Below are 24,706 nucleotides of genomic sequence, written 5' to 3'. Positions count from 1 at the left end.
ATTATGAATACGGTGAATATCTAGTTCACAGGGGTCGATCCCGCAGGAAATTACAGGGGGTGCAACAAGAATTCCCCCCATAAAAGATTTCCCCCCTATATAAATATTGGGACTTGGATTTTCTCTCTCTTGCAAATGCACTATGCCAGGGGGTGTCAAACTAAAATTTGGTGGTGGGCCAGATTAGATTCTGATGTACCTCTGGTGAGCCACACATAGCCTTGCGCCCACCTCACACCACCTATCTTCCTCCTCCTCCTCCCTGCTCTTTCTCTCATTCCTTTTCTCCCCCCCCCCTTAAATTAGCTGAATTCACTACTTTTTACACTAAAACATTCAGGGAAAGATTGATTTTTTTTATTTTTAGAAGGAATGTTGAACATACCTGCTAATACCAGCTTTTGCCTGGAAAATCCTATCACTCTTCCTCTCTCCCTTACAGAGGTGTTGCTAGGTACTTAAAAGATCCAGGGGGTGCAACACGGTGCGGGCGAGGAAGTCATGTGACATGCCTCTGGGGGGGCCCTTGAGGCAGTGGGGGCCCGAGACAACCGTCTCCCCTTGCCTAATGGTAGTTACGCCCCTGGCAGATGGGTTCAAAGAACCTGGGGGCCCCAGCTCCTGAGGGCCCTCCAGCTCCACTGCTCACTATTTTCTTCATTATCTCCCTCACTCCGAGGGACCACCAGGGAAAGGGGTGAACACAAGCCCTCTCTCCCCTAGCTACGCCCCTGTGAACTCCACTTGCTATATGCTGTGCATTGTGTACTGTCTAGAGTCATCTACCCATTGAAAAGCAGGTGCACTGGAGATGTAGTTTCCAGACACTCTGGGAAGGGAGACAAAAGACAGTGATTTAGCCAGGACAGATTCTATAAAAGAGGACAGTGAGATCATGGAATGGCTGTCTCGCCAATGATCTAGCACACTGTAATTGCCAATGATGGATATTCCATAGTGCTACCAGCTTCTATCTGCATTTCAAGGGAGAAGCAGAGACCTACAAAAGGCAAGCCATCTGTTAAGCCATATGGGTGAAGAATGCTGTTGAATTTATACACAGCACTTGTGGCTTCCTGTCCCTTCCTTTTGAATAGAGGTAGGGGTGGGGGGAGAGAAGGTGGTAGCCCCCGTGTTCAACACTTGGGGGTTGGCCACATGTTGCTCAAAGCATGTGTTTGGTAAGGTATTTCCAGATAATTACTCCAATAATGAACACAAATTAAGAGATTTTCTGGGAGCATCTAAATGCCAAGTGACATGGTACAATTCCTTAGCACCATCTGCTGACAGAGGAAGAACAGGTTATACCTGCATTTACTTGAAAAGGACAGGACTCCCAAGTTTTAAGATTATCTCTGATTTCTAATATAAAAAAACTTGGAACACACCTAGTCTTAGATTCAGGTAAATACAGTACTACTTTTCAAAGTACTCTATTTACCTGAATTCAGTACTAGGGCATTTCCTTATTTGGTTAGAAATGGGAGAATCCTCTTAAATCCAGAGTTCTCTCCCTTTGGGGTAAATACAGTAATAGGTATAACCTGTATTTAAGGTGGTTGTCTATGTTTAACGGACTATGGGAAACACCTATATTGGGTAGCAGCGATATAGGAAGATACTGAAAGGCATCATCTCATACTGTGAGGGAGATACAGTGGCAATGGTAAACCCCTCCTGTATTCTACCAAAGACAACCACAGGGCGCTGTGGTTGCCAGTCAGTAGGCATCGACTCAATGGCACACTTTACCTTTACTTCAGAGTAGTCTTGTATTCAAGTAAATATGGCATTTTCCCAACAAGTTTTTGCACAGATTGTCAGCCGATGGCAGTAAGAAACAGTACTATGCCCCTTGACATCTGGGGGAAATGTCTCATTGCAATTTGTGTTCATGGTAAAAAAAAAAACTTCCATCTGGATGTGTCCAGAAGCACTTTTAGTTGTTTGGCAATCTGATGGGGCGAGGGTCCCACAGATTGGAACTACAGTAGGGCAAAAGAAAGAGGTATTTAACGCTGTTCCCTTGCTATAATCTGTCACTTTTCCATGATTATTTGCTATGAGAGAGAGCAGCACTAACTGGCACCCCTCCTTCCCAAGAACTTTCCCCTTTGATAGAAGGTGCAGAATGTGGGAAAGGGCAGATCCCAAATTAAAGCCTCCTCTCACCACAGTCCTGATCTGCAGGGACATAGATCTAATATTTAGTCAATACACTTTGAGTAGCAGTTTTTGTGTTTTGAAGGATGCTCCTAAGGAGTTATTTCCAGCCCAATAATATGCCTATCTTAAATTAGGCCACTATTTTAATGTTAGGAAGAGATGTGTGTGTAATGCAGGCAATACAGGTATGAAAAAGCCTACTATATATAGTGAGCCAGGGATATAAAAATCAGGTGGTAGAAGTTCAACTCAAAATGGAGGGATTTGCTCTACAGCACAACAGTTAAGCATAAGAGAACAGTAATCAAATACCAACCAACTATGCAGTCGCATATGATTTTTTATTCAGGATTATTAAACACATGAGCTTAAGCCTAAGTATACAGAACACACAAGTCTTTTGCATTACATCTTAGACATGTTCCTTGTCTGGACTGAAGAGAAACACAGGATTTGCAAGATGCAAGGCAAAAGTCACAATAGCCAGAATTTCTGGCCCAAAAAAGCATGCATCCAGCTTTATACTAATTAGATTATCTTTATTATCGTAAAATCAAGTAGCCCAATAGGATGTATGCTTTCCAGAGACTCATTTTCAACCAGTGGCTTCTGTTGAAGACTGCACTGGACAGATGAACAGAATCAGAACAGTCAAGTACATTTTTCATTCTCAGATCCATTCTTTGTTCTGTGTTATCCAGACAAGAGAAGCCATTTTCACCAGTTTCTTGCACATTTGTGGCCTTATCTTCAAATGACGGCATTGCCTCCAAGACTACAGACTAGTTTCTTCAGCATACCCATCAAGGCCTGTGACAGAACAGAAATATCGGGTCGTTGGAATATCTTCTTACACAGCCATACTAATCCAAGTTAGGAACATAGGAAGCTGCCATATACCAAGTCAGACCATAGGTCCATCTAGCTCAGTATTGTCTACACAGACTGGCAGTGGCTTCTCCAAGGTTGCAGGCAGAAATCTCTCTCAGCCCTATCTTGGAGATGCCAAGGAGGAAACTTGGAACCTAGATGCTCTTCCCAGAGTGGCTCTGTCCCCTAAGGGGATTATCTTACAGTGCAAACACTTCTAGTCTCCCTTTCATATGCAACCAGGGTGGACCCTGCTTAAGCTTAAGGGGACAAGTCATGCTTGCTACCACAAGACCAGCGCACTTCTCAAGAGCTTACAGCGTTTCTAAAACATGGATGGAGCTGCTCTGGGAAGATCATCTAGGTTCCAAGTTCCCTCTCTGGCATCTCCAAGATAGGGCTGAGACAGATTCCTACCTGGAACCTTGGAGAAGCTGCTGCCTGTCTGTTTAGACAATACTAAGCTAGATGAACCTATGGTCTGACTCAGTATATGGGTCACCTATGTACCACACAGAAACCAGTCTTGTGAGAAGTTGTCTACTTATTAATTCTAGCATGTGCAACAAGGTGCAGGGAGAAGAGTCCCACTTACCCAGACCATATTTGATGATGCTGTAAATATGTCTGGCATGTATCTGGGGATCTTCTGCCCTGAAGCCAGACGACAGGAGAGCAGTCTCATACAGCAAGATGGCCAGGTATCTCACAGCTTTGTCATTCGGGTCCACTGCTGCCTTCCGTCTTAGTACTTCAATGATTGAGTGGTCAGGATTTATCTCCAGGAGCCTCACGGAAAGCATATATTTCACTGCATCGTTTGTTAGGACTTGTGCCTTTATGATCCTCTCTGTATTGGCAGTCCAGCCAAATCCACCACTCACGATGCAGCATGGAGAAGTCACCAGTCGATTCGAGACCACAACCTGTCAACCACGGGAGTTGTAAAGATGGACAGCTACATAAACATCCTTGTACAGGAATAAAGTTCCACCTTCCAAGAGTTGCACTTTTAGAAATACCCGATGTACATACATCTGGGAACCCCCAATTAAGCCAGGGTTCACAGATGCATTTATTAGGTGTGCTGGAGACCATTTTAAACACCTGGAAATACACTATTAATCTTTTTGAACTCATGTAACACACTGTTCTTATAACAATAGGACAGAGTTTCCCAGTCTTTAACAAGCGTACACCTTCTGTTGGAAGCCTTCAATTCAAGTACCCTAGAAGCACACATATGCTTACATTTTAACTTTATGGTATGAGAGTGCATGTACACATATGTAAACACACTTAAGTATTACAGTTAGCGAGATGGGCTACTCAGATTAGACATTGGATCCCACACCCCCGTGGCATGATCATAAGCCATCGAATTTCCTCTTTTTTTTTTGGAGCTGCCACATCCATAATTATCTGGCAAACTGAAGTTTATCTGCAATTGAGTAGCTTTGCTTTTTAAAATGGGAGTGCCACAGTGGCATAAGAAGGTCAGAAGAGACCTATCCAACACATTGGCCCCTCAATTTTTTCCACCAGAGAAGCCAGATGTTTTTGCAGCAAAGCCCACTGCAAATGCCACACACCCCTGCCCCATATTTTACTGCGGCTGGTCCCGTCACCACTTCTTGCTTTCTTGTCCACATGCCCTGCTGCCACCACTCCTGCTGCTGCCAGCCCTGCTCACCAGCCAGCTTGCATGCTGGTAAGAAGCTGCATGGGCTCTTTCCTGTTTCCAGTGAGTTCCCAGCATGCAAGCCAAGTGGCTAGGGTGGAGACCAGACTAGGGCTGTTCTATTTACCTCGGACACATGACTTAAACCATTTCACTGTAATGGTTACCCTTTTAAGACTTCTTTGGGGTGGGCAGATCTCAGTCAGCCCCTTCAGAACTGCTTCCAGGGCAATAAGGGCAGAAGTGTTCACTGCTCTGCCCACTCACTGCCTTTCCCCTCAATCCCCCACCCCAACATTCCAGCTTCAGTTAGCATGGCAGATCTTTTTTTGTAAGTTGGTAGAAATTAAACAAGCCCATGGAAGGCCCTCCTACAGAAGACAAACCATCTAAAGAGGCCTTCCCTAAAGAAACTGAGTCAGTCTGTGCTTCCCTATTTGAATGCAGAGAGTCTCATTTGATATATATTATGGGGTGGCAAAGACCCAGCTGTGGTCTTGACATTTATGTCTGCTTTTTGACTTGCCATCTCCCTGTGGATTTGATAAATGACACTTTCTGCACATGAAGGAGGGTCAAAATGCCCCTTTGTTTCTCACACACCTTAGCATTATTTGTGCTCAAAGTGATAGATACTCTTTTACCTCTCCACCCATAATACACAGGCACTCCTGTGCAATAAAGTATATGAACAAAAATTCACTCCAGGTTTTTTTTTAAACTCATCAAAAGTTAGGCATTGTACTACAAATGACTAAGTAACTGCACCAAGGTCTCTCTCTCTCGGTCACACACACACACACACACACACACACACAAAACCTTACTTTATTGACTCTCCTTCCCAGCTCCTTTTCTAGGATTTTGCAGAGGTCTTCTAGCTTTGCTTTCTTCTCTTCCCGTTCTGCCTTTTCCTTGGTGGTCTCTGGAAAGGTCAAACCTGCTCTTGCTATAGAGAAGAATGGTTTCCCCGCAAAGGCCTTCAGTTGCTTCATGCAGTACTCATCAGCCGGTTCGGTCATGTAGATGATCTCTAAGCCGCGTCTGCGGAGGCGCTCCCCCAAAGCGGAATTCTCTACCTGCTTTAAGGTTTCACCTGCCAGAGTTTGTTTATTTAGTACATTTCTATAATGCCCCTTTTTTTTTAAAAAAAAAAGTGTCCCTGGGCGGTTGACAATCTAAAAGCTACCATTAAACACAATATGATTAAGACAATTTAAAAACACAAATAAGAACTCTAAAACCCAAAGCTTTAAGTTTAGAGATGGTCTTTGGTATCAATTCATGTAGAGTTCACGTTTAATGTTAGCAAGTTGTCATAATATCGTAACATGGTAGAGAAGCAACTCTATTAACGAGCAATTTGACAGAGTATGGGAGTTCATGGTAATGGCAAGATATTGTATATTAAATGTTCCATGAACTCAGCTTAAAGAGATTTTTCTTGAAATTGTGACCTTTCCTCAATTTTGATTGAAATGAACTCCCATATTCAAGACCTAAGATAATTCAATATTCCTCTGATGAAAAGTTATTTGAGGTGACTCTAGACTAACTTGTTTGGGGGAACAAAGGAATGGCAAAGAAGATTTATGGGAGTAAGGATTGCGTTACACATTAAATACTTAGAGGTTCCCCCAAAGCTGGCTAATAAGCATATTGCAATCCTATGTGGACAGAGTTGTTATATGATCTCTGGCTCTGGTTGGCTAAAGAGCCCTATGGTCTCTTGCCATGTATTACAATGACCAAGCATTAGAGAACAGCTATTGTAGGACAAAAAGCTCCTTATATTCATGAAACACTTAGAGCAGTGTTCCCCCTGACAAGGATATCCAGATGTTGTTGACTACAACTCCCATAATCCCCAAGCAAAAGCCATTGCAGCTGGGGATTCTGGGAGTTGTCACCAACAACATCTGGGAATCCTTGTTAGAGGGAACACTGACCCAGATCCCCAGAATTGGTCCTTGAATGGTCATAACTTATAGCAGGTTAACTCTTAAGTATCTGGGTATTCTTCCAAACCCCTGAAAACTTGGCCAAGAGGCACCGTTTAATGTGGTGATTCTCTTTATTTATCAGGGAGAGAGTAACTAGCCCTATCCACCCCCAGCACAGGACCTCCAGTGACTGTTGCTGGTGTCTATCTTATGTTTATTTTTAGACTGTGAGCCTTAAGGGAACAGGGATCCATCTTATTTATTTATTATTTCTCTGTATAAACTGCCCTGAGCCATTTTTGGAATGGTGGTATAGAAATAGGATGAATATTTCAGTTGGCCCATTATGTGCCCAATGCAGTCCTCCATCAGGAAGCAGGTATTCTTAAGGTGGAACTGGATTATGGATAAGCATTTTTGACTACTGGTTAAAGCCCATTTTCTTCCCACTAGGATTAGCACCATTTGTTCCAACTGATCAGTTTGACACAAGTTGGAAAAGATCTCGCCAAAAGAAGCTGCAGTCCTATGGATGCTCTACTAGTATTGGGTTTTAACTGGGCCAAACAGTGCTTGGACAATGGATTATAGACTCGGAAAGGAGAATAGAGTAGTCTCACAACTAGAAGAAGTAGTCTTTTTGGTTAACCAATCCTTTAGCCTTAGGCCAGCCAGATGTTTAAACCAAATCAGTGTTGAAATATTGAAGGGCATTAACATTAGCTCATTCAGTGTTTTTTTCCCATGGCTGCTTTGGAAGCAAAATAAGAATATTCCTTATGCAGTTGCCTTTGCCCGTGTGGCGTGGGTGCCATGTGGTTCATGGCAAGTACAGTGGCTAGCAGTTTTTAAAACAAAATCCCCAAGGATCCTCAGGTTTTGTTTCTGTATGTCTGTTGTAATTTGAGAATGCTTGTTCCTTTTTTTAAAAAAAAGAGTTAAACACAAGCTTGTCTGGAGTATACCAAGCCTTGCAGACCTAACACAGATACACATGGGCTATGGGAAGCAGACCTCAGCACTACCATTTTTGTGGCAGGAAGTTGAACTTCAAGGGCCCCCATGGGAGCACCAGTCCCATATCTCTAACCTCTGTCAAGGTCATGTTGCGAGACCCTTCTAGGAGTGCCTCTGCTTTCAGTGAGAAAGCAGCTGGCAACTGGGGAAAGGCCTTTCCAGTGGTGGCACCTGAACTTTGCTATCCCCTTCCAAACTATGTATTCAGTAGTTGCTTCTTGCAACAAAGGAAGCCCATTCTGTTCTCTAGCATTTTACAAAATCAGTTGTCCATATGCTGGTGTGGAGTACTGCAGAGGCAGCTCTTGGGCAGCAGTGTCAAGTGTCAGAAGCTGAGGGGAGAGAGTTTGTTCACTTTTCCTCCTCTTGTGGGACCAATTTCACCCTTGCCCTGGAGGCCCCTGGCCTGCTCTGTCCACCCCTAGCCCCTGCCTGCTTAAACAGAGCTGTGCATTCCCTATAAGCATCTCCCAGCCCCACTTCTAGCCTCTTCCTCACCCAGAGCAGCCTTCTGCCACCCCAAATCTCACCCTGCTTTGCTGCTTGGTGAAGGCTCCCCATTCAGGTCTGTCAAGCCTGGAGGTCCCACCTCTGCTTCTGGTCACAGCCAGCAGTAAAGATGCTGCTGATGGTGCAGAGAAAGTCCTATAGCAGAATACTGCCACTTTGAAAGCTCAGGGTGGCATGGGGGGGGGGGACACGACAGTTTTTAATTGATTTGCATGTTACTCACTGCATTCTTAAGCTGCCTTTTAATAGCTATATTTTGTTTACTGCTGTGCCTTCTACATGATTCCCACCACACGTTAAGGTCATCTGAGGAGGTCCGCCTCCAGTTACCACCTATTCATCTGTTGGCGACTCAGAGGTGGGCCTTCTCTGTAGTTGCCCCGGGGCTGTGGAATGCACTGCCAGTAGAAATCCATAAGCAGAATTCATTGCTGGCCTTAAGGAGAGCCCTTAAAACCTATCTATTTGGCCTGGCCTTCCAAGATGTTTGATTTGTTGTAAATGGTTTTTAATTGCTGTAGATGTTCAGCCTGATTCTCCAGCGTTTTTAACTGTTTATATGTTTTAATGGTTAATTAGTTTTATGCTGTTTTTATAGTTATGTTTTATAGTTATATTGTTCACCCAGGCTTTTAATTAGATACTGTTTTAATTGTGTTGTAATAGTTAACTTCTCGATTTTAATTGTTGAAATGTTTCAATCTTTTATTGGCTGTTTTTATTCTTTTGTAAACCGCCCAGTGAACTTGTGTTCTGGGCGGTATAGAAATGCTTATGTAAATAAGTGGTTTTAGTTGTTTTATTTTGATGTCAACCACCCTGAGCCATTTTTGGAAGGGCGGTATATAAATCAAACAAACAGGGGTGTTTCATCATTGTGTTAGCCACCTTTACGCTAAGTGGATAAGGTGAGCTATAAGTTCCTTACTAAGTGTTTGGAAAATATATTTGGACACCAACTGGAGAAGCCATATTTGCTCCAATTTGGGAAGGTGGCAGAAGCTGCCATTCTCGTGCATCATTTGTCCATGTCACAGAACCACTCTTCCCCCCACTCTGGGAAAGAAAAGGAAAATATGTAAGTGTTGCCTGCACAAATGCAAGGGTTGATGGGAGCTGGTAGTCTCCCAACAGATCTGGGGAACGAACGTTGGGAATCTCTGAAGTACTTAAAGCCTTGCGGAACAGAACTGGTGGGAGAGAGGGATTCAACTACAAGATGTCAGAGTGCAAGACATGAGCACCAGCACCTTATCCTCTGCCTTTAGAATGGTGGTATCCAGTCCAGATGCATGTAAAAATATACAGCAAGGATAGTAGCTTTGGTACTCCAGGAGCATCTTAATTTTTTTAGTCAACATAAATTAGCCAACAACCTAAAGAGCACAACTGTATGTCAACGGCATTAACTTATACCAAATTGGGGGGGGGGGAGGTTGAATATTATATTGGATCTTATTCCAGCAGTTAAGAAAATACTCCAGTTCTACACATATTGTCTAGCTTTGCACAAATAAGTTGATTTAACTATAGCTATAAGGCCCCACATTCTGACCAACCAGTTATCCCACAAAGGGTGAAGGGGGAAAATCAGCAAGTTGGTTAACTTATTACCATTCTTGCAGCAATTAATGCTAGCAAGCTCTTGATCTACAGAACAAATTGTTGAGGGGAAATTACCAGGAGCATAGCTAGGGCAGAGGGACCTGTGTTTGCCCCTATCCCTGGGGGTCCTCTGAGTGAAGGAGATAATGGGGGGGGGTGGAGTTGGGGGACCCAGGTTCTCTGAACCCATCTGCTCAGTTATAGCACCACCCCTTAAAATTACAATATAATATGGCCAGTATGTTTAATGGTAGTTTATATCCAGCTCCTTTGAGAAGTCCATAATGCTGGAGAAAGTTGAAAGAAAGAGGACGACCAGCAACAAGGTGGACTCAATTACATCAGCAATGAATGCACCACTGAGATCCCTTAAAGGCCAAATTGAAGACAGATCATCTTGGAGAAAATTTATCTATGTGGTTGCTAAGAGTCAACACTGACTTGAGGGCACTTAATCATATCCAGTCATTTCCTCACCATTAAGAACTCTGACCCAGAAATCTTTAACCTTAGAACAGTTCCAGTACACATGTAGAATGTCACCTTGCTCACTCCCACATTTCCATGGATCAATATGCAATATCATGCATTGGTACTTAACACCACTCTGGCTCATTTTTTAAAAAATCATTTAGATTGGCACTTAAAATTTTAGTAACATTCCATCTTTGACACCATGTTCTGTCAGTAATATGGTCAACCAGGTTGATTGGCAGTCTGGCTTGCTAGGAATGTTAATTTTTATTTAGTGTCATCCAGCTATACTATATGCAGAACTTTGAGGCAGCAAGGTTCAAGCTCAAGCTGCTTGGAGCGGTGAGGCCTACCACTTGCTCTCTTGACCCTTGCCCAACGTGGCTTTTTCTGTCTAGCAGGGAGACTGTTGCAGGTGGCCTGGTGGAAATCATAAATGCCTCTCTGAGGGAGGGCAAGATGCCTCCTTGTCTCAAGGAGGCAATTTTTAGACCTCTTCTAAAGAAGCCTGCGTTAGATCCCTCAGAGTTGAGCAATTATAGGCCTGTTTCCAACCTCCCATGGTTGGGCAAGGTAATTGAGAGGGTGGTGGCCTCTCAGCTCCAGGCGGTCTTGGAGGAAACTGATTATCTAGATAGACCCATTTCAAACTGGTTTTCGGGTGCGCTACGGGGTGGAGACTGCCTTGATCAGCCTGATGGATGATCTCCAGTTGGGAATTGACAGAGGAAGTGTGACTCTGTTGGTCCTCTTGGATCTCTCGGCGGTTTTCGATACTATCGACCATAGTATCCTTCTGGAATGTCTGTTGGGGTGGGAGGCATTGTTTTACAGTGGTTCTGCTCCTACCTCTCGGACAGATCCCAGATAGTATCGTTTGGAGATGGTTGCTCTTCGAGATCTGAGCTTAAGTATGGTGTCCCTCAAAGCTCCGTACTTTTTCTAATGCTTTTTAATATCTAAATGAAACCGCTGGGAGAGATCATCAGGGGATTTGGAGCTGGGTGTTACCAGTAGGCCGATGACATCCAGATCTACTTCTCCATGTCAACTTTTTCAGGAGCTGGAATATAGCAATAGCACTTACATTTATATACCGCTCTATAGCTGGAGCTTTCTAAGCGGTTTACAGTGATTTTTAGCATATTGCCCCCAACATTCTGGGTACTCATTTTACCGACCTCGGAAGGATGGAAGGCTGAGTCAACCTTGAGCCCCTGGTCAGGATTGAACTTGTAACCTTCTGGTTACAGGGCGGCAGTTTTACCACTGCGCCACCAGGGGTTTTACCACTGCGCCACCAGGGGCATATCCTCCCTAAATGCCTAACTGGAAGCAGTAATGGGCTGGATGAGGGAGAATAAACTGAAGCTGAATCCAGATAAGTCGGAGGTACTTATTGTGCGGTACATATTCACACCTCTCCCTGGTTTCTCAGGTTGAGGCGGTGGCCAGGGGTGCTTTCTATCAGCTCCAGCTGATACGCCAGCTGCACCCATTTCTTGAGATTAATGACCTCAAGACAGTGGTACATTTGTTGGTAACCTCCAGACTTGACTTCTGTAATGCACTCTATGTGGGGCTGTCTTTGTATGTAGTCCGGAAACTTCAGTTGGTTCAGAGTGCAGCAGCCAAGTTGGTCTCTGGGTCATCTTGGAGAGACCATGTTACTCCTTTGTTGATGGAGTTACACTGGCTGCCTATAGGTTTCCAGGCAAAATACAAAGTGCTAGTTATAACTTATAAAGCCCTAAATGGCTTAGGCCCTGAGTATTTGAGAGAACGTCTTCTTCATTATAAGCCCCACTGTCCATTGCGGTCATCTCTGGAGGTCCGTCTCCAATTGCCGCCAGTTCGTCTGGTGGCCACACAGAGACGGGACTTCTCGGTTGCTGCCCCAGGACTATGGAATGCACTCCCTATTGCGATACGATCCTCCCCATCTCTGACAATTTTTTAAAAAAATTTAAAAACCCATCTTTTTACTCAGGCTTTTCCAGCTTCTTAATGTATAGTTTTTAATTCTGTGATTGATTTTTAAATTGATAGTTTTTAATTGTTTTTATATGTGTTTTTAACTCTTTTATCATTGTGAACCGCCCAGAGACATGAGTGTGGGGCGGTATAAAAGTGAAATAAATAAATAAATAATAAAAAGCATTATAGGAAATCTTACCAGCAAGGTAGTATATCAGAGTCTGGTTTTCCTTCATCCGGGTGCAGTAGTCTTTCAGGGACACCATCTCATCTCCAGATACAGAAGTGAAATACCTCAACAGCTCTGACAGTTTCTCGAAGTTCTGAGGCTCTTCATATATGCACAGCTGGAATACCAGAGTACCACCATAATTAATATTGGCATGTTAAGTTGTGATCTTACTGCCAGGGGTTCTCAAACATGGATCCCCAGATAATGTTGGACTCCAGCTGCCAATGTATTTGGCCACAATGGCAGCTGTAGTCCCATCAATATCTGGGGACCCAAGTTTGAGAACACCTGAGTCAAAACAAGGAGACTAGACAGCAGAGACCTTTATGTTTTCAGAGAAGATCTTGTAGAACTTCATGTAATTTTCTTTATTTTCTGCCAGCTCAGCTAAGAGTTCCAGACATTTCCTGACCAGGTTATTCCGGATCTCGTGCAGAACCTGGCTCCGCTGTAGCTTGTCACGGGCAATGTATAAAGGCAAGTCTTCAGAATTCACCACACCCCACACAAAATCTGCAAGTAAGATTGCAAGACATTTGGCTTCTGGTAAGACATGATGCAGCTGAACTGGTGAGTGACTTGTGTCACTTCATGCCTACTCCTAGTATCCATGGACACCCCTCCTCTGACCTGCAGGGGCTGGGACCACCTCCAAACTCTGATGCCTAATTCACGAGGGATTTCTCAACCATTTACTCAATTGAGGAATCAAGTAACTATCAGTAATTTGATTAAGAAAATATCCAGCTAGTATAACAATGCATTAGTATTTTGAAAGGTAACAGTTTTTCTATTGACAGCTCTATAGTTTTCAGTTCTGAGCTTTCACTTTAGGGACTTCAGAAGACTGAAATCTTGCATTAACTGGAACAAGCTTCTCATTCTTATGTGGATTCCACTCTTGATTTTTTAAAGAGACAAGATTAAACAAGTTATAAAACGGGATTAGCCACCACCTAAGTTTTGGAACATGCTATCTGCAGAGCTACAAGGGTTAACCTTGAGATCCAGTAATTAGTGGTATACAGGTGTACTAAATAAAGGCCATTGACAAGTCTTAGGAGGGGCAAGATAGTTGCTTACTCAGATATTCAGGCAGGAGCTCCTCACAGTTATCCATGATTAGCACTCTGCGGACGTAGAGCTTGATATTCTTCCTTAGCTTTTTCTGCCTCACTGCATGAAGGAGACTAAGAGGGGCATGCCTTGGGATAAAAAGGAGTGCTTGGAATTCCAGCTGTCCTTCTACTGCAAAGTGCTGTGTGAAGAGAGACACAAGTCTTGTTGGCTTTGCAAGAACCTGGCCCCGTCTGTTACATGCACAAGCTACACAGTTGCACATACTTCCCAACATTTTACAGATCAATAGGTTCACAGAGGTTGGATTCTCTTTCCTATAGTAGATGGGTCAGCTGGGGTGGTCGGTATTATCTGGAGGAACGAATGCTTAATGTGATCTTGACAAGAAATAGGCAAGAGACTGCAAGATTCTGCACATTAACAAGCTTTTATTGCCTTGACCATCAGGCCTGCAGCAGTCAAGTTCAGTGGTGTTTTTAAAATTAAGTGTTTTAAAGCCACAAACTATATCAAATTTGATCCGTGCTGCCAGAGACATACATGGAAATGACAGTTGTCAGGAACTGCCTGCAATTGGTTCATATTACCCTAATCCTTTCTTCTGTGCAAAAAAAATGACTGCAGACCCCAATGGTTTGGGGGTAGGGATAAAGGGATGGTAACAGAGAAAGCTGTAAATGCAACAATGCCATCATCCATTGTCCATCTTGATGGGGTAGGGAGATACAGTAGGTGTTGCCCAAAACGTCACTATGAGCATTCATCCCCCATGATGGTACTTATGGTCAAAGTTGGTGGGCTTGGCTCATGGACTAGCATGGGAAGGTCATTGTGCACACCTGAGATTCTGCTCATGTTCTGTCTGTTTATTCTGCAATGGCTATTGCAATGCCTATTAGGAGCCAAGCTCTTTTCATTAAAGATATTAGAAAAGAATCGTCTTTGATAAGTTGCCATCACAGGTCAGTATACCTCACTATATCAGTAGTGTGGGAAGCAGGGTTATGAAGTAGTCACCCAGGGCCCCATATTGTAGCACAGCAGTAGAGATCTTGCTAGCTTTGGCCTGGCCAGTAGGATATTGATTTACCATGTACACCCAGCTATTTTTGCCCTGGGTCCTGCACAAGTGAGAGAGGCAGCCTGGATGGGGAGTAGGAAGTTGCATACTGCATGGTGCTTCTGAACCAACCCAGATATAACACTAAATGCAGTGCTCCCTACTTGCCTTTAAGTAGCAGCCACAAGAGAGGAAGAGATCAGCATTGGAGAAATTCAGATGCCTGTGTTGCCACAGGAGCATTACAGTTATAGAATGCATGCAAGTAGGAAAGTCACATTATAATTGGGTCAGTTTTCCCATTTACCTTAAACAAAATTCAATTAGCAGAGCCTAGTCGGTAACCAATAATTAGGAATTGTAGACAGAGGTCTAGCTCAGTCTATGGCAAATGAGATGCTGGCAGTTGGTTTGTCCATTTCCTGGTTTTGCTCTGTACTGATGAAAGACAGAAATGGTCTCCCACAAAGGGACCTTGCATTCAGTCCTTCCAATTCAATCCTGGAACCTAGCTGAAAACAATGGTCTTTTTACCCAATGGGTTTAAACAAACATTTATATACCACTTTTCAACAAAAGTTTCCAAAGCGGTTTACATAGAGAAATAAATAAGATGTCTAGTCATCTATCTAAAAGACCTATGAGAGCTAATTTGCCTGTGTGGCAATAAAGTTACTTAGCTTTGGACATTCTCATTTGAATAAACCGGGATGAAAATCAACTACCAGCATCTCATTGACTAGCTCAGTCTGTAGACAAGCCACAACCGTGATCACAGAATAGGTTCAGCTAATTTAGTTCTGTTTAAGGTGAACAGGAAGTTTGACCTAAATGGCTTTCCTTCTTGCATTCATTCTATACCCAAGTTCCCATGACAATACAATGCCTCCCCTTTCTCCTCACTGTGGAATAGCCTACTTCCCCACCCACCCCCGCAAAAGCTGCTACTAACCCCAGAAGGAAAGCTTCTATTAAAGTTTAATGCACCCCTCAAAAATCCCAGTCCCACTCCCATGGCTTCTACTTAAACAGAGAAGAGTGCAAACAGAAGCAATATGTTAAACATAAGATCTCGTTTGATCCTTTGTATTATTGTGAGCATCTATATGCAAGAGCTTTCTACTTCTTCCTACACAGGACAAGCAGATACTCTACCACTGACCTATAGCCCCATCCCTGGGTCTAGCAATTCACGCTAACAAGGAATAAAGGAATGAGGCTTTTTCCAACAACAATGACTTTTGTGTGTGTGTTCTGCATGATCCCCACTGCACATTAAGATCATCAAGAGAGGTCTGACTCTGTATACCACTAGCTCATCTGCTGGTGACTTCAGAGTAGGCCTTCTCATAGTTGCTCCTGAGCTGTGGAATGTGCTCCCTATATATTATTATGATTATTAATAATGTTAACAACATTTCTAGACCACCCCATCCAAAGGCTCTGGGTGGTGCACCATAAGTTTAATACATTAAAAAAAAAAGACACCATTTGAAACATACTGCTTAAAATATAAACTCAATTTCAACACAATTCAGAACCATTTAAAACCAATTAAGATACTTTAACACAATTTAAAAACCTTGGAAGGCCAGGCCAGACCAGTCAATCTTTAGGGCTCTCTTGAAGGCCAACAATGAGCCTAGACTAGGGATGTGCCTGAACCGGTTCAGAGGCCATGCTGGAAGCCTCCGAACTGGTCCGGTTCCGAGCCGGTCCAGCAGCTCGGCACGGAGGAAGGTTGTAGCTTTAAGGGCAGGGGGTAGTACTTACCCCCCCCCGCTGCTCTTCCCCCCCCAGTACTGTGGTTTTTGTAGAAGTTTCTGGGGCGGCAGCATTCCTCCCTGCCACCCCTGGCCCCGTCGTTAGCCTTCCAGAGCTCAAGTACGCTACATGCATGCGCCCGTGCGCAATCACCACCGCATGCGCTCTGTACATGTCACACATCGACGTGTGACATGTACAGAGTGTGCGCGCGGCGGCGAGTGCGCGCGCCGGAACAGGCGCATGCGTGTAGCGTACTTGAGCTTTGGAAGGCTAACAAAGGGCCACTGCAGGTTGTGCATGTTGACTGTCTCAGGTACAATCCTTGGCAGCATCTCCAGGTAGGGCTGGGAAAGACTCTTCCCTGAAGCTCTGGGGGAAGTGCTGCTGGTCACTGTAGACAACACTGAGCTAGATGGACCAAGGGTCTGACTTGGTAAGGCAACTTCCTATGTTCCTAAAACAGGAAGAATGGTAATAAGATCGATTATAGTCTGATATTCAGTGATGTAGGAGCCCCTGGTGGCGCAGTGGTAGAACTGCTGCCCTGTAACCAGAAGGTTGCAAGTTCGATGCTGACCAAGGGCTCAAGGTTGACTCAGCCTTCCATCCTTCCGAGGTCGGTAAAATGAGTACCCAGAATGTTGGGGGGCAATATGCTAAATCATTGTAAACCGCTTAGAGAGCTTCCAGCTATAGAGCAGTATATAAATATAAGTGCTATTGTAAGTGCTATTGCTATGTAACAAGTGGTTGGAACAGCAAAAGCAGCACTTTTCCATGTAGACATTAGGGGGCTTTGTGTCCCTGCAGGGAGAAAGTACCAGGACTGCATCCCTGCAGCACTACATCACTAATTGAGGCCTTCAGCTTTGTGGCTCCAGGGCAGTTGGCACCAGTCATCTTTCCAATATGCCTTTAAAGCAGTAGACCAAAAAAAGATATGTTTTAAATCAACAGTTTAGTTGGTCCCACATCACCACTTCATGTTTGGGTTCAATACAGGTCAAGCTATTTGATCACTATCCCAAGTTTCCAAAGAAGCAGCCACCTTACTTTTACGGCCAGGTAGTCCTCCCAGTCATTGGTCAGGCTCCTGTAGAGTGCTCTATATTCCTCATTAGTAATGTCGTCTGGGTTCTTGGTCCAGATTGGCTCTCTGGTGTTGAGCACTTCCTGGTCAATGTACTTCTCCAGGATCTTTTTTCTGTCACCAACTTGCTTTTCCTCCTTCTCAAAGCTAGCATCTGCAGTATCTGGCTTATCTTCAGCCTTCTCTTCTCCCTCCATCCTTTCCCTCTGTTCTTCCATTTTCTCTGGAACAATAACTTCCTTTTCATGTTCTCTCTCCACCTGCATGACAGAAACACAGATCAAAGCCAGTGCATGAATCTTTAGTCTAGCCCTGGCTCTGGAAAGGACCAATCCTGGATGATCTCCTGCACCAGAGAATGGGAGTAGTAACCCTTTCAAGGACACCCCTCCAATCATGGTCTAGACGTTGGTGTGACCAGCAAAGTGGCCAGATTTGCAGATAACACTAAACTATTTAGGGTAGTGAAATCCACAATGGATTGTGAGGAGCTCTAAAAAGATCTCTCCAAACTGGGGGACTGGGCAACAAAATGGCAAATTCAGTGTAAGCAAGTGTAAAGTGACACACATTGGGGCAAAACACATCAACTTCACATATATACCAATGGGATCTGAACTGTCAGTGACTGACTAGGAGAGAGATCTTGAGGTCATGGTGGACAGCTCATTGAAAGTCTCATCTCAGTGTGCAGCATCTGTGAAAAAGGCTAATTCCATGCTAGGAGTAATTAGGAAGTGGGTTGAAATTAAAAATGCTAATATTATAATGCCCTTATACAAATCTATGGTGTGGCCACATCTGGAGTACTGTGTACAACTTTAGTCACTGTATCTTAAGAAGGATATTGTAGAACTGGAAAAGATGCAGGGCAACCAAAATGATCAGGGGCCTGGAGCACCTTAAGCTAGGCTACAGCATCTGGGGCTCTTTACCTTGGAAAAGAGGCGACTAAAGGGAGACATGATCGAGGTGTATAAAATTATGCATGGTGGAGAGGGTGGACAGAGAAATTTTCTTCCCTCTCTCACAACCCTAGAACCAGGGGTCATCCCATGAAGCTGAAGGTCAGGAAGTTTAGGACCAACAAGCAGAAGTACTTATTCACACAGCATATAATTAATCTATGGAATTCTTTGCCATGGGATGTGGTGATGGCCACCAGCTTGGATGGCTTTAAAAGGGGCTTAGACAGATTCATGTCTATCAATGGCTACTAGACTGGGGGCTACAGACCACCTCCAGCCTCAGAGGCATGATGTCACTCAATACCAGTTGCAGGGGAACACCATCAGGAGAGAGGGTGTGGACTCCCCAGAGACATCTGGTGGGCTACTGTGTGAAACAGGATACTGGACTAGATGGGCCTTGTGCCTGATCGAGCAGGGCCGTTCTTATCTACTCAGAGACTGCTTGGTCATCTCACCCACCAGACCATACAACAGCAGCAGCAGCAGCTATAGTTCACACTTATACAAGGACATAGTAAGATCAGTGATGCTACAGTTCCAGTTAAGTCTATTTACTGCAGAGCAGTTCTTAACCTTTCTGTATCTATGGACCACCTAGACCTCCAAGCATTACCCATAGACCTCAATTGCATCTATACACTATTTGTGTTGGGCTCCACTAGACACCCCCCCAGTTAAGAACAGGTCCTCAGGATAGTTATTTTCAAGAACTTTATTCTGGTTCATTACCAGGCCCCACTCCATGGATCTCAGGCTAAGAACCCCTGTTCCAGTGAGAGGTTCATATTTTGTAAACTGCCCGGAGATGAAAGTTTGGGGAAGTCTACAAATAAAATAGGTTCCAAAGCATAGCCTTTGCATTAGTAGCCATCCTATCACAGTTAATCTCATGCACTGCATCCTAATCTTATCCTACACCAGAATGCCACCCACCAAGTCCCCTCTAACAGGAAATTTCCAAGTATTGGTATATTTCCAGTTGGGCAACACACTTCACTAGCTCATAGTGGACATGGTCCTGCTGCACATCAGCTGATGATTCCAAGCAGAATTAGGAGTTTTTGAAATTAGTAAGGCATAACATTGATGTGAGAGCACTTACGAAGAGTGTTATCGGATAGACAATGAACCGAGAATACTTCTTGACTATTGCCTTGAGCCACCTTTCCTCCGAGTACTTGGTCTGGTCTTCTGTCAGATACAGGATAATCTTTGTGCCACGGCCAAGAGGCTCACCTGCAACAGAATTCTAGAATTCAGGCACGGCTACCAGTCATGTCCCAGATACAGCGTGTCATTAGCTAGCAAGTTGGCACTGCTTCAAGAGCCCATTTTAGAATCCAAGAGCCCAGCATGTACCAATGTAGCTCCACCTCTGGTGCAGACGGCTGCAGATAGCCATGTCTGCACCACAGTCCATTTCAAAAATTATCTAGCATGTAAGGCCAGCATGATACTGCAGTAATACTTCTGTTTCCCTGCTATTCCTTACCATATTACTACAAAGAGCAACAAGAGATATGGCATCATAATTAGAACTGTCCTAACAAATCTGCTCACACTGTGACTTCTGTAGTTCTCCAGTTTAGAAGTGGTGGCAAGAAGGAGCCCTTACCATGGTCCAGCCTGATAATGAATGATCCACCAGCCGAAGACTCCCAAGCATACTGTTCATCATCATTGTGTTTGGTGATCACTGTCACTTTCTCAGCAACCAAGTAGGCAGCGTAGAAGCCAACACCAAACTGATCAACCACAGAGATATCTGCACCAGCCTTCAGGGCGTCCATGAACTCTTTTGCACCAGACTTGGCAATGGTACCCAGGTTCACCAGGTCAGCTCTGGTCATCCCTATGCCGGTATCCACAATGGTCAGGGTACAATCATACTTATTAGGAATCAGATTGATCTTCAGGTCCTTCCCAGAATCCAGTTTGCTTGGGTCTGTCAGACTCTCATATCTGATTTTATCCAGGGCCTGCAAGAGACAGGGGCTGCTTTTTCAGTATACAGGAGACCTTAGCAGAGGTGAGCATATGAATTCTACCACTTTTGCAGGATATTTACTTACATCAGATGAATTTTTGATCAGCTCCCTAAGAAAAGTTTCCTTCTTGAAAAAGAAAGTGTTGATGATCAAGGACATCAACTGATCTACTTCTGCTGCAAAGGCAAAGACCTCTGCCTTTTTCTCTTCCTTGGAATTGGCCATCTTGAGGTTGACTTCAGCCTAAGGAAGAGATTTGTCTGATTCATTCCATTGCAAACCTTTACATTAAGACTTTTCATACATAAGCTGACATTTTAATTTCTGTTACAAACAACTTAAGCCAAAGCCCATTTAATAGCCCTAAATACAATATTCCTGATAAGGAGTCCCATATAACCCAATCATTCTCAAGATTCATAGGGTCATGTTGCAACCTGGTTTGGGTGTAGTGTCCTAAGACAGTATTATATTACTACAAATATACTGCTGCTTTTCAAAATTATATGATATGAATTAGAACACCTGGAATTTTTTGTATAGGTGGACCTCTGCACATGTGGTCCTAGCAATCATGTTTTCATGTACCTGCAGTTAGGCAATTGACACCCAACTTCTATGTTAATCTCACCACCTAGAGATTTACATATCAGGTAGTATAACAATATGATTGATAGATAAATAAATAAATAAATAAATAAATAAATAAATAAATAAATGTGTGGGAGGAGGTTCTTAAAAGGTTGATTTTTGCACATCTGCAGTTTGGAGGGTGACTAGAAACTACTTCTGAGGTTATTTCCTGCCATCGTGGCTCATGTGAAAAAATATTTCTGTGATTTTTCATGGAAAAGTAGGCAAAACCAGCATTTTGGGGGTATTGCTGGACAGCTGGGGACCCAGCAAGCATGGCAGGGCACTTAACCCTCCCCTCCAATCTCTGCTGTTATTAGGCCCAAGAACAGACTTGCTTGTGAGAACTGCTAGCTCAGAAAATACATTCAGACACTGCAATTGAAGTAGAACCACCATAAAAGGCTCCTCCTAGTAAGCATTCTTGGTGTTGAGCTAGCTGCTCCCATGGCAATGCTACACAGGGAGGGTTATAGGAACATAGGTCCATCTCGCTCAGTATTGTCTACATAGACTGGCAGTGGCTTCTCCAATGTTGCAGGCAGGAATCTCTCTCAGCCCTATCTTGGAGATGCTGCTAGGGAGGGAACCTGGAACCTAGATGCTCTTCCCAGAGCAGCTCCATCCTCTAAGGGGAATATTTTACAGTGCTCACACATCAAGTCTCCTATTCATATGCAACCAGGTCAGACCCTGCTTAGCTAAGTGGACAAGTCATGCTTGCTACCACAAGACCAGCTCTCCTTTCCAAGACAGTTTCTCAGACAGACAGAGAGTTAATTGACATGGAGGGCAACCAATCAAAAATGGAGAGAATAGGCAAATACATTAATGCAGTGCAGCTGCATTTTAGGCAAGGCAGGCAGCTTAGCAGCACTGCCCACAGAATGCAGGCCACGCCAGGCCAAAGGAGGAGCACAGCGGGGCTGGGCTCCTAGTTTCACTGTGACTTAAGTGAGCAAGGGGGCTCCCAAGTTATTCTGAGGGTCCTACCTTGGTTAGTAAAAGGCAGAGAATGAGAAGAAAATCCTATCCTAGCATGGACTTCTAGTGAGTGAGGCTTCACAATTACCCATCTGGCAGCTTTTCCTAGGTTTGCGAACATGGAGAAGGAGAAATCTCCTGGGGGGGGACTCTAGGTGGTGAATGTGTGGTTAGCAAGCAGTAGAGGTGCCCCAAAGCAAAGCTATTTCAGCTCACCAAGTCTCAGCATGAGAATCTCTGGGACACATCCACAGAATGCACTCTTTTCTGGCTGAAGTGAGGTGGGTGGTCCAAGTTAGTGATTTAGCTCAGAAGTGAGCAGCATCGATCCTTGGGATCAGCTCAGTGGGAGACATGGAGTCCTAGATGTTGAGTGGTTGAACACTGAACTCGCCTTTTGAAAGTTTAATACCTTTTTAGGGCAAAAAGCTTTGCTTCTCATTGGAATGGCTCAAGGGTTGAGAGTTCACTATGGGTGTGACTTTTCCCTCGGGGACACTTTCAGGTGATTTACACAGTGAGTAGGAAAAGTGGATCTTATCACATAGATAAAGATAGATAAGAGAATACATACTTCTAGTGATTGAATTTCCCCTAAGGTGGCTCTACAATAGTATGCATACCAATCTGGTTACTTTGCTTCTAGGGTCCTCCCAAGTCTCCAGATGTGCTGGGGACATGTTCAGCCCTTATAGTTAATGTAAATTTCAGGGGAGAAGTACTCTGCTGCAGTCAAAACCTTTTCTCGCCTTCCATTGGTTTTATTCTGTTTGGTGTCTGGTATTGTCAATATACTCTCAAAGGTCCTGGTATCACTTGGGAGACTCATATGCTGGGCTGGAAAGGGGCATGCTCCTAACACTGGTGCATTTTAAGCCCCTATTCTATTTTCTGTCTGAGCTTGTAAGTAACTCTACAATGATACACTCAACATAATGCTGCCCACTCTTAAAGGGACAACTTCAAAAGCAAATTGGTAACTGACAAAGTTTAGCTCTATGCTCCGAAGATCTTCACCAGCATCTTCTTGCAGACAAAACCCTGTTAGAGGCACAGAAGGACACCAGATGTTGCCAAAGCCACCTAACCCAACCTCACCCAGGGGCCAGTTATGTCAGTTATTCATTGTTGCCAGCTACTACATCTGAAGTGCTTACACCTGCACCTCTAAAAGCATTTGGTATCTACAGTATCTTAGATTGAGACTTAAAGATTTACACCAGTTCTGTGAGAAATATTTGTGTTGGGTAGGATAAGGGAGACTGAAGTATTCTTTCAAGTGCCTTCCGCTGACTTAGATAAATTCTAAGTATAGAATCTAATAATCATTGCAGCATCAGGAGTTTCATCAAGGCACTTAATTAGGCAGAGACCTAAATTGGAGTGTAGGAGTTAACTCCCAGTAAGAAGAACTGAAAAGAATATTAAGCAACAAGGGGCATTAAACAACAAGCTACTGGTTTGCCATAAGAGAGTGGCTCACAATATTTCAGACACTTACCACCCACCCCAACAGCAGATACCTGGCTCAATTTCAGCAGTCTAGCGGACTACCACTTTAGAAGACAATTCAGTGTAGAAAGCCTCCTAGAGAGTACACCTGGGAAGAGTATATCAGTTACCTTTGGAGAAACAAAAATGGTATGTATGCCTTAAAGGAGATAAACTAACCTTTAAGTTAGATTTCTAGATCTTTTTAAATTCGAAGCAAGTGTTTTAAAGTCAGCTAGGACTACACTCAAGAGAAACTCTTTAGAATCAAGCTACTGGTGCTGTCATTTTAACTTGTCCTCCATCACCCCCAGACTAATTCTTTTGAAGTTATTTGCCAGGTTAACATCTGAAAAGCACCTGCATGTAACACAGAAAGCTACAAACATACATACTAACTAAGAACACGCTCAAACCACATCACATAACAAAAAGCACAACAAAGAAACCACCACCAGTAAAACATACCTCTAAATGAAACACTGTTACTCAAAGGACAAGCTCCTCCTCTTTAAATACAGAAGAGAAGATAGGGAGGAGCAAATTGAATTAGTGTTTGCCATTTTTGCTCCCTCTCTCCCCCAATAACCAATCAGTAAATTCTGTTAATCAGTAATCAGTTAATTGCAATGCACACCAATAGCCCAATCCTAACCACGTTTGCTCAGTACAGTAGTAGGTGCCCTTGATTTCCATGCTCTCACTACCAAGTAAGACTGCAGTTCTATGCACACTTCATTGGTTATATTGGACATACTGGGGCTTATAACAGGGATTCTTAAACTTGGGTCCTGTTGGGCTACTCATAGGAACATAGGAAGCTGCCACATACTGAGTCAGACCATTGGTCTATCTAGCTCAGTATTGTCTTCACAGACTGGCAGCGGCTTCTCCAAGGTTGCAGGCAGGAATCTCTCTCAGCCTTATCTTGGAGAAGCCAGAGAGGGAACTTGGAAACTTCTGCTCTTCCCAGAGCAAATCCATCTCCTAAGGGGAATATCTTGCAGTGCTCACACATCAAGTTTCCCATTCAGATACAACCAGGGCAGACCCTGCTTAGCTATGGGGACAAGTCATGCTTGCTACCACAAGCCCAGCTCTCCTCTCCTTTATTTCTAGATTATGAGCCCTTTAAGGAAAGGAAGCCATCTTTTTATTCTCTTT

General features: G+C 43.8%; 1 protein-coding gene across 2 annotated transcripts; it reads right to left on the bottom strand.

The window, feature by feature from the left end:
* Window positions 1–2,491: 2,491 nt before the first annotated feature.
* On the bottom strand, window positions 2,492–23,693 carry LOC128340900 (heat shock protein HSP 90-alpha-like). 2 transcript variants are annotated; one of them, XM_053286706.1, is made up of 11 exons: window positions 23,553–23,693; window positions 20,519–20,677; window positions 20,062–20,425; window positions 19,549–19,682; window positions 17,439–17,735; window positions 13,562–13,736; window positions 12,801–12,991; window positions 12,446–12,593; window positions 5,548–5,816; window positions 3,635–3,965; window positions 2,492–2,979 (listed from the first exon to the last, which is right to left on the bottom strand). In XM_053286706.1, the coding sequence occupies exons 2-11, from the start codon at window positions 20,657–20,659 to the stop codon at window positions 2,945–2,947; spliced, it is 2,085 nt and encodes a 694-aa protein (XP_053142681.1). In that variant the 5' UTR covers window positions 20,660–20,677; window positions 23,553–23,693; the 3' UTR covers window positions 2,492–2,944. The 2 variants fall into 2 exon arrangements, with proteins under 2 accessions (XP_053142681.1, XP_053142682.1); XM_053286707.1 differs by having other exon boundaries at window positions 23,575–23,686.
* Between the last annotated feature and the right edge of the window lie 1,013 nt (window positions 23,694–24,706).

Source organism: Hemicordylus capensis, chromosome 1, assembly GCF_027244095.1.
Source record: "Hemicordylus capensis ecotype Gifberg chromosome 1, rHemCap1.1.pri, whole genome shotgun sequence".
Lineage (NCBI taxonomy): Eukaryota > Metazoa > Chordata > Lepidosauria > Squamata > Cordylidae > Hemicordylus > Hemicordylus capensis.
This window is presented reverse-complemented; position numbering and strand designations above follow the sequence as displayed.